Source organism: Strix aluco, chromosome 9 (assembly GCF_031877795.1).
Source record: "Strix aluco isolate bStrAlu1 chromosome 9, bStrAlu1.hap1, whole genome shotgun sequence".
Taxonomy (NCBI): Eukaryota; Metazoa; Chordata; class Aves; order Strigiformes; family Strigidae; genus Strix; species Strix aluco.
The window spans coordinates 20,076,262-20,092,061 of record NC_133939.1 but is presented as its reverse complement, the minus strand read 5'-3'; the positions used below and the strand labels follow the sequence as shown (position 1 = coordinate 20,092,061).

At 38.3% G+C, this 15,800-nt stretch overlaps 1 protein-coding gene across 9 annotated transcripts in view; it reads right to left on the bottom strand.

Moving 5' to 3' along the window:
- ARMC9 (armadillo repeat containing 9) overlaps nucleotides 1-15,800 on the bottom strand; it is a 71,968-nt gene that overhangs the window by 46,790 nt on the left and 9,378 nt on the right. For 6 of the 9 annotated variants that reach the window (XM_074834069.1, XM_074834066.1, XM_074834070.1 and 3 more), the window contains 3 exons: nucleotides 10,919-11,076; nucleotides 8,951-9,049; nucleotides 1,609-1,644 (listed from right to left, as the gene is read on the bottom strand). In XM_074834069.1, coding sequence (XP_074690170.1) covers nucleotides 1,609-1,644; nucleotides 8,951-9,049; nucleotides 10,919-11,076 — 293 coding nt within the window. The remainder of the gene's footprint in view (nucleotides 1-1,608; nucleotides 1,645-8,950; nucleotides 9,050-10,918; nucleotides 11,077-15,800) is intronic. The other 3 variants (XM_074834074.1, XM_074834068.1, XM_074834075.1) reach the window with 1 other exon arrangement.

Genomic DNA, 15,800 nt, shown 5'->3' with positions numbered 1-15,800 from the left:
GTGTAACCTGGCAGGTCTACTGGGACTATGCAAATTTATTTCATAAGAAGATCTGCAAATGTTTTTAATTATTTTTTGTTTTCTTACTTATACTAGAGATATGCTGTTATGAAAACTTCCCACTTACCATACAAAACAGGTTCTCTAAGACACCTGAAGTGTACATTAAAAAGTAACACTGTAATATTATGTGATAATGTAATGACAACACAAAATGTCAGAAAAAAGTATAAAACACTACATATAAACAGCATGAGGAGGCTGAAAGCTATCTATGTATTCAAGAAAAACCTCAGAATTAGAGTCAGATAGCTTTAGAAAAATTTTATAAACAACTCTGTGTTGTAAGTTATTACATTCTACATGTCAAAGTTACATTTAACTAAGGCTACCTATATAAGGGCAAAAGTTATCTTTGCTAAGGAAAAGTTAATTCATAATTGCTCATCTGTAATCAACTTTGCTCAATCGCAAAACAGAGCATTACAAAAGGGAACAAAATGTTAAACGTCAAGCAAAAGGTGTCCGTTATGACCATTCACATCATCAACAGGAACAGGTTAATTAATACAGGTGGTCTTTTAACACATGTGAATGCAGATAGTATTGTCTACATTAAGATAAAAAGAAGCACATAAGGAATAGTCCATTGCATTCAATAATTTTATGACTATTTCTCAAAACAAAATGTTGTTTTAAGCAGGAAGTTGAGTGCCCACAGGGGTTACTGTAATTCCAGGTGATGAATACATTTGGAAAAAACGTAGTTTTTCTTGAAAGATGAAATCTTGTTTTACCCCAAAAAAGTGATAAAAATATAAATATGGATTCTTTGAAAGTAGAATACTGACTGACATTTTTCAGAATTGGTGTCAATCACTTCTATGAATTGATTACATACCGAGTTACTTAGAAGTAGACTCATTTCCTCTATTTGCAAAGAATGCACTGACTATGGGCAAAATTAGATACTTATGGTGTACTTGTAATATTGCCAGAATACAAACTTCCATCTGGGTTACAGAAGTCACAGGCAGTAGACAGAATACTGTTCTGCTTTTTCAGTTTTCAGTGAAAGAGGATCCATTTTAATTGTATGAATTTTATAATCTTTACTACGGAGAATAAGTTTCCCTGTAGAAATTAAAAATACAAATATGTAAAATATTATGCACCTGAACTCAATTTGCTGTATTGTCTTAAGCAATAATATTTATTTGCTTTGTCAAAGGTGTTGTGGGATCAGCTGGTGTTGGCACACTTTAGAGACATTATATGCTATATACACTGATGTTCATGTGGAAGAAACAGTTGCTTTCTGCATGCTATAAGAAGCTGTGTTTCATGTAAAAGTTGTGGACAAAGCTGCTCTTTTGTTGACATGCCATGTTATGTGTATTATGAAGCCATAAGGTTACTCAGAACTTCTGTTCTCCATGCAGAAATTCCAAAACTTGCACATTTTTTGGCTCTTCATAAACCATACAGTTAATGTCATGACAAGTTAAAATGCATGGAAAATTGTTACACATTGTGAAATGAAAAGAAATAAAGGCTGTGACAGACTGAGCAGGCAACGTGAAAGGATATAAAGATATAGACACTTACATATCCGTCATCACAAGGGCTCATAGAGTAATATCCCTTTACGGGCAAACAGGCACACATTAAAATAAAGAAGATTAAAAAAATAAGTTAACAGAAATAAATCACAGAGAAATGCACAGTTCTAAAAAAACAACAAATCAAAATTAGCTAAAAATGAACAGACTGTTAGGTTTGAAAAGAAAAGTATAAGCACCTTCTCCCAATCCACATACTTGTATGTTTTAGGACTGAAATCAGTGTGTCTCTCTTGTGATAAATTTACATTACAAGTTCTCCTTTCAACACCTGGCAAACATACCTAGTCTGCACATGATTCCATTATAACTGTCAGAATAGCTACATACCAAGCACTGACACATTTATGTGAATATATGACTTCTATTGTTCGCTACACTGAAGCAGCTAAGAGAGAGCCACCAGTGAACGTGGTATCAATCAGAGACCTCAGCTTCTGAGAAAGAAGCTGCAAGTACTCTCCATACTTGCTTTGACTGGAATTTCTCACCAGCACATAATGAAAGCTGAGAGAGACAATTTAAGGTGTTTCAGTAATGCTATCAATTCCTCATCCCAAAAGGCTCCAAGGATAAATTAAGAAACAGTCTCTGGAAGGAAACCTAAGATTTAGTTACTAAAATAAAAAATGGTGATAATTCATGGTTTGAGTAGTTTAGTACAAAATATGCCATGTTCTCTTTAATTAGACTAAAATATTTAACTTGGAACAGCTTTGTATATAAAAAGAACAGTCTTAATTCAAAATAAAGGGACACAGTTCAACACAATAAGACCAACATTAATTATTCTGCTTCTAGTCTTTTGTGCAAACCTGCCAATACTTACTTTAGAGGACATATTTGTGCAGATGAACAAGCACATAAACACTGTATTTAGCAGGTTCCTCTAACAGACATATTCAGAAGGTATAAGAAACTTGCCACTCTTCACTGTGAGCAGAAAATAAAGTTCTTTCTATTCTTTAACCAATTTTAAAAATCTGACATTATTCTTTTTATTACCATCACACTCATAACTCCCTGATGTGAATATTTTAATTTTCACGGTGCTATACACACATACAGACAGTTCCTGGTGAAGACAGTTTAAAATTAAATTTAAGACAAAAGACAACATTGATAGAGACCAGTAAGTGAGCAAAAGAAACCAGAAGATAACCTGTATCATGATGAAAGGACATCTCAATGCACACATGATCTGAGCCAGTGAAAATGTACACAGGCATCAAGACAAAGATGACATTAAAGGAAAGTTTTGACATTAAAGGAAACCACAAAAGGTTGGACCAGACAACCTTTCAAGGTTCCTTCCAACTTGGACTATTCTATGATTTGAGGACAATAACAGGAAAAGTTTGTGAAAAACCCCTACTAATGGCAACACCTTACCTTTAGAGATGAGGAATTTATGCAAACAAAAATACCTGCCCAAGCTGCTGCAGGTAGTTGTATCACCTGCAGCAACTTGTGAAAAAGGCATCATATACTGTAGCTGCAGAAAAAAAGAACTCTTTGCTTACATAAAGAGGTAGATTTGTTTCTTTTTTACCATATATAGGTGGTAACATATAAGAATCATCCCATGGTCAGGGATAGAGAAGACTTGATATATTTAATCCTAAGAAAAGTCTGCTTAGGATAGATGCTTGTTTGCTGTACTGTGAATATTATTTTTAAATGAAAGGGCGTACATCCACATAATGTTTGGTGAATCCACTCTAAATGGTTCAGAGTAGTAAAAGACCAAAACAAACCAAAACACTTGTTACCCTGTCTCCTAGGTTTCATGGGGTCTACTGGTGTCCAAAACCCTTTCACAAGCAAGAAACCGAATACCTCCCCCCACCAACTATTGCAGCTTGATAGCATAATCACATTTGCACTAAAAAGCGTGTTTGAGGAAAAAGGCACAGAGCACAAGAAAAAAAAAAGGAGCCCATGCTAGTCTTTACAGCTGTCCCAGAAAATAAAAACATTCCTCCTTGTTTACAGTTTGTAAATGACAGCTTAACTAAATAGAAGAGCTGGTGCTTTTGTCCAGTGACAGAACTAAAAAAAAAAAAAATAATTTTTCCACAGCTTCAAGAGTTGTGCCAAAAGAGACCTAAAACTTGCAAAGGACATTAATTCACCTAATTGTAGCTACAGGTAAATATAATCAGACTGAATAGCATTTATTCTATTCCATGACACAGGAGCAATATATGCAAACAACTATACAGCTTTCTAGTCACAGATCCTCCAGTGGATAACACACATCTTGACTATTGACAGAAGCTGCCCATCAGAAGCAGCAGTTCCTGTTTTCCCCTTAACCTGAATTTTAGAGAATCTTATTACACTATCCCTAATCCAAGAAATTCCAAGAAAGTGTATATTTTACCTGAATCAGTAAATCTCTTTGTGGGTTTCAGACTTGAGCTGATGCTACTTTCGATGAGAAGTGAATGTACAACACTTCAGTGATAAAGAGCCAGAATCCTCTTGGCTTCATAATGTGTATTTAAACAGAAAATTGCAAATGAAAATTCAAGTGAATGTTTCCTCAGCTCATCAGATATGGTGCTCTGACCTCCTACTCTTAGATCCAGACCTTTTGCTCTGACAATTCTCTCGGGTTTCTTAACTCCCAATTCAGGACCACACATGTCAAATGACATGATGGAACATGGCGATAACATTCAACTGCAGCTAGGAAAAAAGCCTTATGGTAAAACAGGGCTTTAGAGAAGCCTTGGAAGCACCTCCCAACTGTAACACAGTAGTGTGGCCTCTCTCCCACTACATGCAGCAGATGCATCCTGTTAATGGATTGTAGATCAGGCTCACAAACTGACCCAGGAGGTCACAGAGCTGGCAAGAGGCATGAAGTTGCTCTGCAAAAGAATGACATCCAAGACAGCTTACTGGAGAGCACAAAGCAACAGCCAACACCAGAAGCCCTTGCTATAGTAAGATTTTGTGGGTATAATTACACTGGGAAAGTCTTTTGGTTAAGAGACGTCATTGCCTCCGGTCTTAAAGCCAGTTTAGTAAGAAAGACTTGTTCTGGGATTCGTCCTCCCGATATGAATTTCTTCCAGTATGAAAGGACAGGCCTTCAGCCACAGTGGGGGGCAAATCAGGAAGCTGATGTTTGTACAATAGCAGCACACATTTGTGATACATGCTACCTTTATTGTAATTTCAAAACCCAAGACTTCAAGGCTTTATATTACACAATACTACCTTCCTGACATAAAAACCCAGCACAGAGAACAATGCACTGGGAACAAAATCAAGTTTGCATAGAAATAAAGCTACCAAGGACATAACCCAAGATATACTCTTTAATTTCCTTGGGCAATACTCCATTTTGGTTACAGCACTGGTACAGTCCTCCTTCCCAGTATAACTTAAAACAACCAGCGTAGTATAGCTGATTTAACAAAATATGCTGTAGAGCTCAAGTACGCTTTAGCATTTTCTGCTCTTAGGACCTGCTCCCAAACCTGGATTGTCCCAAGCTGTGTCAGTACAGCTGACTGTGAACACAAGCACCTCCGCTGCACGTCAGTACAACAAAAAAGTAGTTTCCTTGCTAATGATTTTCTTTTCTGCTCCTCTATTTACAGATATTGATCTGCCAAAACTAATTTGTTTAAGGGTCTGGTCCTGACATCGATGATGTCAGTGAGATAGGGTCAAATCCTGAATACTCAAGGCAAAGCAGGGGAAAAAAACCCACCAAACTACCATATTTAATGCCTGCCAAAACTCTTTAGATGTAGACTTTTTTTTTTTTTTAAACCTCTCACTTATCTTGCCTACACAGTGACCTAATGGTAAGGATGAGCAAAGGAGCTGCTCCTCTGCTAGTCTCTTTCCTCTGCAGTTATACAGGTGACTGCCCCTTACAGCAGAAGGAGTTTTGTGAAATGGAGTAGCTGGAAAGACCACACTCTAGTGTCTCTAATTAGTTATGAGCAAAAATTGAAGGGACCTTCCAACACAAATCCAGCACAGATGTTGCAAACTCATGCTACTACTTAGTCCAGGTCACGATGCCTCCAGCTTTATTCCAAAACTTATGCAAAAACCTGAAACCACTTAAGGATAGAACAATAACATCTAAGTGTATAACAATGAGGCATTTGGAATCCTTGAAGAAAAAAGTAATGGGATGCCTTAGTGGCCTAGTGGCACTAATCAGAATTTGGTTTTTAGTCCATCTCATCTGGTTTCCTGGATCAACAGAGTCAGGGAGTAGTTAGAAGTATTTTAGGATGATGAGGAAGGAGTCTCATTTTAATTCTCAGAAGATGTGCTACATATATATTTTTTCATCTTACACTTATGTTTCTATATGTTTGCTATTCATGTATAAAACCAGAAATAAAACATGAGAAATAAACAAGAAAATATAATAAATCAAGTATAGACAAGAGGATAAGATGAGGAAACCTGGTTATGATGCAGTGAAGGTCTACAAGCGAAGGCTGTGATTAGCCCTCCAAAACTTGGCTAATGCCTCAGACAGCCTGAGTGTGTGGGTCTGCTTATAGAAACAACATTAGATTTCAACCACAGTAGCTACTATAACCTCACTGTCAAGGAGTGACCTAAACCAGTTGAGAAACCCTTAATCTAAATAGTCTCAGTGCTATAGCTGTCCTGGTCCTTCCCTAGACAATTTTGCTGGCACAGCAACTACCTCAAATAGTGTGGGTAAAGGAGACATAAAGTGACACAAAAATAGTTATGCTAGTAAAACCTACTATAAAAATAGATAGAACTGTGCCAGAAGAATACGGCTTTACTCAGCTTAACCTGGCTAATTTGGGACAGAAGGGAGGCAAAAAATTTTTTTCTTGGAGGGAAAATATCCACCACCAACAAATCCTGTTTCTCTGACCTATCTACATAGCTGAAGATTGTGCTTAAGTGGCCATAGTGGCATAAGTATAGTGACAAAGGCGCTTCTGGAGCAGAAATGCTTTTGGACACACTTTCAGAGAAGCAGGAGTAAATAAACATTATGTATAAGATCACCAGTCATTTCACAGTTGAGTTGTTTAGTAGAAGGAAACAGAGGAAGTATGGCTACAAGAGATTTTGAGTGGTCACCTAATCTGTCCTGGAGGAGCAGCCAAGCATCAACCATTTCTTGTAAATGACAACCGTTTGTCTACCTTGTTCTTAAAAACCTTCAATGACAGAGATTCTGAATGAAATACTGTGCTTCTACACTGCTGTCTACCCACTTCTTCAACGATCATTTATTGTTCTTAAAACTCTTAAAAGTCTTTTTTTCATAGAGAAGGAAACAGATGCCTATACCTAAAGGCTAAACTGTACAAGGACAGACGTTTATGCTAAAATAGCATATGTGGTAGGGGTACAGAAAGACATGTGCAGTCTAGCAATAATCCACCCAGCTTTTTCAGCCACTTTTGCACTCTCTGCAGAGCAGATAAAGCAGCAAATCAGCACCTTGCATAAGGATGACACTCTTCCTTATGCTCCCTTTCCAATAGGGTTCACAAGATCAGAGGATCAACTTCTGATAGAAAGAAAATAAGAGTGAAAACCTGTGCAAAATGGAGCACCTTGAAAGCACAGGAGAAAAAGAGAAGCCTTGATGCAAGCAGAGAGCAGGAACGGATAGAAGAGGGCATGTGGCTGTACAGAATGGATGATCTCAGTACAGGGAAGGGGAGCTGGGAGACACACACAACCCCCAGCATCAGATGGCAAAAAAGTGGAAGACTGGGGTACAGAAAGCATTATCTCAGAAAGCCATTGGCAGGGAAAGAGGGAAGACTCCTGAAAATTGTTGGTTAGAAGATGGGGGGGAGGTAAATTATGGGGTGGGAGATAGCATAACCATGCACCATGGACATGGTGTAAATCTGAGGAGAGAGGAGTTACAGACAGTCCCTCATGTTGAGGTAGCAAACAGCAGTCCTGGTTCCTTCCTGAAACCCTGGGATATGCAGCCTGCAAAGGCTGCGAGTGGATCTCCTAAATACATGGCAAGTCAGAGAAAGGAATGATGACCATTAACAGGGAAGTGAGGGCATTTAAAACAGCTTGAAGAGCAATGAGGAATAATATTTATATCTGAAAATATTAGCACAAGGGAACATTTTTATTATCTCCTCATCTTTCTGTAACAGATTTAAGAGGAACAAAATGTACCCATAGCGTCATTGTTATTAAAAACCTTGGCTAGAATAAGGAGCAAGAATCTTATTTTTTTCTGCTTTTCCTTTGACACTTCACAAAGCTCTCCTACTACAAAGTTAAGTATACGTGAATGTCTGCCACAGCAAAACCAATAAGCAGTTCATGACTTTGGCTTGTCTTTGTGAAGCAGTGGCACATAATATTTTAATACTAAAACGTTTTAGTGCAATTTTAATGTTAACGCTTATTTGAAAAATTTGAACAAGCTAGGTATTAAAAAAGGTTGTACTACTGAACAGCTCTTACACTATCATTAAGTTATTTAAAATTTCACACCCCCAGACACAGTTTCACAGACACTAGAAACTATCCTAAGCTGGTTCTGTTGCTGAAAAAAAAGCAGCTCCCTCTCCATTTAGGCAGAAGAGATCAAGCAGAACATTAATGGGCATAAGCAGCTAGGTATACTGCAGCCATCTGAAAAGGAACAAGAGGCTGGTGAAGTGGGAAGCAAAAAACCCTAGGGATCCTGAGCTGCTTATCAATAAGATCTAAGATCCTTAGATATGGGGTTAAAGTCCATCATGTAAATCAACAAGGTGGTTTAGGCGTATCATCTAACTGCCCATCTAACAACTAGCTCTTACAAATAAGGGAAGCCCTCCCTTCCTCCTCTTTTCCCTGTTTGTTCTCATGATCCTGTCTGATGCTTCTCCTTTATCAGGCTAAGCCAATTCACTCTAGGGTTATTGGAGCATCACTGACAGCAGAAAGGAACAGAGAATGTGTCCAGAGCTGAGCAACCACCACCCTTTTTTAGCAAAATTAAATTGGCTAAGATGCGCCATCAAACCACAGTCAGGACATGAGTTTTAAGGTTTGAGATTTTTTTAAAAAATTCAGTTAGTGTTTTAACAGATACACAGCTTACTGTTATCATAACAACAGAATTAATCACACTTATGCAGCTATGACTGCGTAACTGTGTCATTCACCAGCATTTCAAATCAAAAAATCTTATGATTGCCATATTCTTATCCAAGCTTAGACACACTATGTTATGTCTCTACTACCTCACATTCCTTGTTCAATATACAGCTTAAGTGTTATTGTCTTTTGAGACAGCTACTGTAAAAAACCCAAACATTAATACTTACAGTTCCAGGCCTTGTGAAGTCAATACTATGTGCTACACTTTGTCTCATCTGATTGCTAAACAAGCGAACACAAACACTTTGAAGATACTCTGGTGTGATCTAAAAATTAGGAAACAAAGAGAAAACAGGATTATATAAAACTTTCTACAAGATAAGTGTTTCTATACTAAAGGTTGTTTGTGTTTTGCATTTTTTTTTAAGAGGGCAAGAAATCACACACCTGAGACTTGTCAATGTAAGCACAAGGCAAGCACTGCAACTACAGTTCTGTTCAGAAATTAAGAAAAGCGTAAACTCTCTTCATCTGGGAATAGTTATGCTATTTACAAAACTAACACTAAACATTTTCAGAGAGTCTAGAAGAAAAACAGTTTGTCACACCTATGTTTGCATACAGATTTTCCTCAGTCAAAAGGTAAGTTGTCCAACAGTTTTGTGCTTTAGACTTAGACGATGATATGCTGATGTGTTGTCTAGCTAAAGAGCAGAACTTACACAACTGTCTTGTACAGCAGAGAGAATAAATATGAATTACACAGTACAGTACTTACAGTACTTTGTGTTTCAATGCAAAACATCTCAGTGGGTTTTTTTGTTCTGGAAAACGTCCATCACAATAGAACTGCTAAATTTCAGAACAGTTACTAGCTTTCCCAGAAAAGAGGCAAGAGGACTGAGATTATAGAAATGTGAATGGGGACACTTCTGATATTCTTAGACCTATAGTGAGACAACAAAACGCTTCAAATTCAGAAGGCTGTAACTTCAACATGATTTTATTCAGTAGCCAACTCCACTTTGGATTCAGAAATGACAGAAACCAAGTTTCATAACGAAAGAGCACCCTCAGCTGGACACACCTGGAAAGGATCAAATGACTGCCCAGCACAAGGCTTACAAAGGAAATTAAACAAGCATCCGCAACAAAAGATAACCAGTGCCTGGTTGCTCCACCACAGAAGGGAAAAGGATATCACCTTGGAGAGCACTGGAGTGTGAAATGGGAGGCAGCAAATGAACGACTATGTATTTCTTACTGTTATCGAAGTTCATGTGAGTACATACCTTTCCTAATCTGCTGTAAAGCAAAATCGACACCCACAGGCAAATTCTACCCTGCAGTAATGATGTGAGCAGACAGTGACCCCAGATGCAGCGTAACAAACTGCAAGATGTTCATGCTGATGACGGGAGGAAGGCACATACTGACTTTTTAGTAGGCAGCACAGGAACTCCCAGGTCATTCTCCCTGCTAACAATTCACAGCTCCTTTAAAAGCAGCTAGAGGCCACTAACATCTACCATAAGAATAATCTTCTATAGTACAGAGGCACACTCACGGAGAAGGCAGCACAAAAGATGAAGCATAAAATCATCTTTGTATAAAAAAATACCCACAAGAAAGTTGTACCTTCTCTGGTCACATACATGTGGCCTGTTTCACACAGTGAATAACTCATTCACTCCTACCCCATTTCTCTTTACAAATTAAATTAACAAGTTCATCTTAGCAGAACAGAGAGCAAAGCTTTTTCTCACCAAAATTTTGGATGAGAAGATTGTTTCCACCACAGTGTAATTTAAAACAGATCTGGCAGCAGTTTAAAATATACAACCTCTGATGAGCTGGACTGCAGTTAGTAATTACAGAAATGCCCTCTAATCACTGCTGATGCCAAAGCTCGAGAGGAGACTCTGACAAGAGATCTGAGACATCTTGTGAGATGGTTATAGTTTCGTCAAGATTTCTGAGCCAGCACAATTCAATCCCTCTTCTGCACTACCTTTATCCTAGTACACAGGGGCAACAGAAGAATCTCTCATCCAAAGTGCTGTGTTTCATTAGTGAAGAGACACAATACTTACAGAAATGCTCATAACTACAAAGCTTAATTCACACTTTAGTGGCCTTCTCTCTCCATTTTCTGGGAGGTGGGGGAGCAAGTACATGTCTGAGTCGTCTCTTACCATCTTGCCATTGACTGTGGCCTCCAAGGAATCCACCAGCTCTGCAGTGACTCCAATGAGATTATGGTAGTCTGCCTGCATTTTGTTAAATCGTTTCAGGTAGGTCATGGTCCTCTGCTCAGATTCCACTAACTGTTGATGAAGATGTTGCAGCATTTCTGTCAAGAGAATAATAAAAAAGAAAAACCATCACAGCATTTCTAGTGCTCTGAAGGGACAACTTCAACTGCTGCTGTGGAATTACTTTTATACAAGGGGTGGAATTTCACTGCAAGGATAATTCCACACCACTAGAGTGATTTCATTGCATCGCAACAGCTACAAGTATTTATTTTGCCTTAACTGCTCAAAGAAACAATTGCTTCACAGTTACAGCAGCAATACTACTATTAGACAGTAAACATCACTGAATATATTTGTGAAGAGGATACTGTTTTAAAGGTCTGTTAATACAAGAAGTTCCATGCTATCAGAGACAAAATGAGGTTGTGGGCTTCAAATCAGAAGAACGTATGACAAAATGCAGCTCAGACTTGGTTAACTGAACTTCCTATTTGCAGATGAGATTCATGCACGATCTTCTACATTCACTAAAGTAACAGTGGGTAAAAAACATTATCACACCGAGCAACTGGAAAGGTCAAGCGACCACTTTAAAGATAAAACAACAAAACAGGAGAATGACAGTGCCCAGAGATCCATGTCAGTGTTTGTTAGATTACACTGCGAGGCTGGGTGTTTTCTCCAGTTAATTTATAGAAATAGAACACTGATATTTAGGTTATGTAGTGCTTTGCTTATTTTAAAGTAAATAGTAAGTCTTCTATCTTCTAAGGAAAATGGTACAATTCACAGAAGAAAAACCCAAACCAACAGTCAAGTTATCTAGTTCCTCATCTGCTAATAAAATATTCACTGAATTCTTTGAACTTGCAGGGAATTCTCTACTTTATTCTCTAGTTCTACACAATACTGTTCAGGTGATTCCATCACTTATTGGTTGATGGTAAGCTGTATTAGTTACTTTTAGTACCTTCAGTTTCTGAAAATAACAAAACCAAAAAAAGTTACATTTCTGATACTTTTTGTTCCTTTGGGTTCAATTACTTTAGAGATGAAAGAAGGAAACTAAGGACCAAAAACTGTCTCCTCCATCCCAGTCTCAGACCTAGCCAAATTAGCGTTCTACATGGAAGTCAGGCACAGAATCTGAAGCTGTGTACCACAATGAACATCTTCATGACTGGACAAAACTATGAAGGGAGGCACAATAACGTTATTGTTACCGCTGATGTTTATGGATTTTGCTAGAACATTATGTTTTAAATTATTTTGCTGAAAAGCCACTATTGCTCTAGTTTTGTGAAAATGGCATCACACCCATCTGGAAACAGACTGAGTATCTGCCATAGGACTTTCTGTTAATCAATGGGCAGGAATCAGCTTGACTACAGAGTTTCAAACAGAAATAGGATTTGTTTTTACAGATTTAAAAATGTTTTGGGTTAGAATAGAGCATTCCACACAGCCCAATGTGACACAGTTAGGTCCAAATAGACCCAAGGGGAAGTAAAATGAAGTAGCTAAGATGCAAACTGGAAACTAGAAAACCTAGTTCCTGTTCCTGGCTTTGAACAGACTTTGCCCATGATCTTTGAGGAAACCATTATCCTCTTTCATGATTCACTTTCATGATATCTCTCTCCAAAAAGATGTAGATCATATGTTCCTGTAACACAGAAGCACTGCAAAACATAACCGATATAAGCAGAAATCTTTGGGAAATTCATCTGGAGAATCCTAAGCAGTACAAAGTTTCACCACACAGTTATGCTCTGTGTTTAAAAAAAGCTCAACACATAGTACCTTGGAGCCATGATAAACAAGCTCTGGAGAATTTAGGTGTACTTATTCAAAAGCTATCCCTTGCCATTTGCTCCCCTGCTCTCTGAACTTGGGCATGAAACTCTGCTGTCCCATGGCAACTGGTGTAGGGGGGTGGTAATCTTCAGCAGAGGGAAAAATGGGGAGTGGACATGCTGTATTAGCACCATGGCTTATCTGGTAGAGCCTTCACAAGTCATCTTCTACCATGGCAATCTAGTTATATTGCAGGTAGTGATGTACTAATCATGCACAAATATCTGCCAAACAACTTCCGACAAACTGCTTCAAAAAGTGATAAACGTGGACGTAAGACACGCAAAACTGCCAGAAAAATACTATTCAGATAGAACTGTTTGTAAAAGTTTTCATTACAAATGGAAAAGATCAAAGTTATTAGATCTCTGTGAATTCAGATGTTGGAAATTGCTTTAAAAACTTGTCATATCTTATGGATTTTAGTGTTTCTGAAATAGGCTGCTCTTATCCCATTTATATTAAAAGCAGTAGATGGCAGAACAGCATATTTTTACTTTTGGAAAATTTAGCAATATTATCTTTTTATTGAGATATTTTAGAGAAAATGTGCATTAATAGAATTTAGCTATAAACTTTAGGTATAAATTGACAGTCTTAAAGCATGGAATACAGAGAAGGTAAATTTACTTACTTCTAATATGTACTTTTTCAAAATCTACAAGTTCAGAAAAAAAAGACAGTTATTTTACTCTCACAGCCTCCTCCCCTCTAAGAATGGCTGCCTTCTGAGAACCATTCATGAATCACAGCATTCTGCACCTGCAGGATTTGACTGACACCTGATATGAAACTGCAAATCAAGCCATCCTTGTGATTTTTTTCTTATACTTTTTAGGAAGGAGCCAAAACTAGGGTGAAGTAACAATAGAAGCTGTGACAAGCCACAGATCGTGCTCAAATCTAGCAAAATGCACTTGGAAAAAAACAAAAACAAAACCAACAGAACACTAGAATAGCTCCCAGTAACATTAAGTAACCTTGCTGAGAGCACCAAACTTTTTACAATTCTTTAAGCTGTTAAAACCATCTCAACTGCAATCAATATTCATCAACTTGAAAATCAGAAGAGACAAGATAGCTTCCAAAGACAACCCAAATTATTCTTCCTTGATAATAATCATTCAACTTTGATTTTATTTTTGCTCTACAGCCATCACTGCTAAACCGCTACCATAGCTTTAATATTATACAGCTCCAAAACAAGAATGTTTTTCTAAACTAATAAAGATTCTGAGAGCAACCACTGCACAAACTAGCCATTCTTCAGCACTTTGTTCCTTTGCCTAGATGAGCAAACTGAATACATTTTAACTGTGATATATCCACTGGAAATTTCTGAATCAAATGTGTTGTATCTAGAGCGTGACTTTCACTCTGAGGAAAGTTGGAAGCACCAAACATAAACCTACTCATAATTTGCTTGCTTTTCATAGCCCAGTGGGGAAACTTTCCAGTGATGAAAATCCATCTTCCAACTACAGTCAGCGGGAAAAACTACATAACCAAAACTCAATGCAGCTCATGAATGCTAGTCTTGGCAATTAAGAAATGGGATCCAATTTAGCCCTTGCCTGTTAAATCCAGGGATTATTGATTATAAACACTGGCCTTTACTGAGAAAAGCGAGTCAAAGAGAGGAATCACAAAGTCTCAGCATATCTTGCATTTTTTGTATCACTGTCTTCTCACACAAGTAATTTTACTAAAAAAGGAAAAGTATTTCCTGACAGTTTCTCTTACTGAAAAAGCAGGAAGCTTTCATCATTGACATGTAGCTGACTCAAGTACAGACAGCTGTTGGAAGAGCTGGTCCTGCGCTGCCCCATTCCCCCCATGCATACCTGCCATATCCCCACAAGCAGTATCAGCAGTCGTGCAGACAGATCAGGGAGCTACCAGTCCAGGTAAAAATTAATATTTAGTTGCTTGTTTAAAATGTTAAATCATTGCCATCTGAGTCAGGATTGGGGAAAAGGAAAGGGTGCCTTTCAGAGGCAGTTCATATTTATGTCACCTTGCAGGTGTGATCATACTGCAGCCATAACAGGAGTCAGAGAGTAACACAACACCTTGGGCTTCCCTCTTTCCCTCTCCCAGACACAACTCCCAACACTGACAAATGCTTTCTACATATGATAGCTTATAGAAGGGGGAAAAAAAAAGCTCTGGATCTAATACCTACCAGAACCATTATTCATATGTGGAGGAAAAAAGGGAAAAATAAAGGACAGATAACTAACTACCTGGTTTAGGAAGCACACAGTAAAGCTTGCAACTCTGCCAAATAAAGATGCTGGCACTAGGTATCATCTGAACTACTGCATGTTTCTACCGGTATTCTTGCCTGCTTTCTTAGGTACGTAATTGTCAAGCCTTTTTAATGTTTTGAATTCATTCCTATGAGCAGCCAAGGCGTTACGCATATGCACATAATTCCACAATAAGCTTTGCTCTCTAAGTGAGAGATTGGTTGTTATCCTTTACAACAACTTACCTACACCTCAAACATGCTTCCTGAACTTGTGCTTGCTCTCTGTGTCTGTCTAGTCTCAGCCCATCCTCACACACTTTGCTAGAAGCACTGACTCAGCCAGGTTGGGTTCCTGCATACAATGCAGCAGAGCTCTCAGCAGAGGGGCTGCGGGTCCCAAGAGCTGCTGTCAGACACCAGGGCTCCTTAGGTGATGCCGAAACCTTGCTCTCAGGAGAGGCAGTAGTTGCCTTGTCTCCTTCTTGCTTACCTTGCTTCCATAAAAATTACTATCCATATTCTAAATTGACATCTTTCCACATTAATAGTCATTCAGACTATCGCAAATCTTGACAGACAGGTAGGTCACACTTCACCTTCTCTTGTGCAGCAGCCTGATACACTTCCCCTACTCTCCCCTTCCCCGAAACAGTGTAAGAGTGTCTGTGACCTCAGCCACGAATTTATAACAAGGCAGTAGCTGAACAC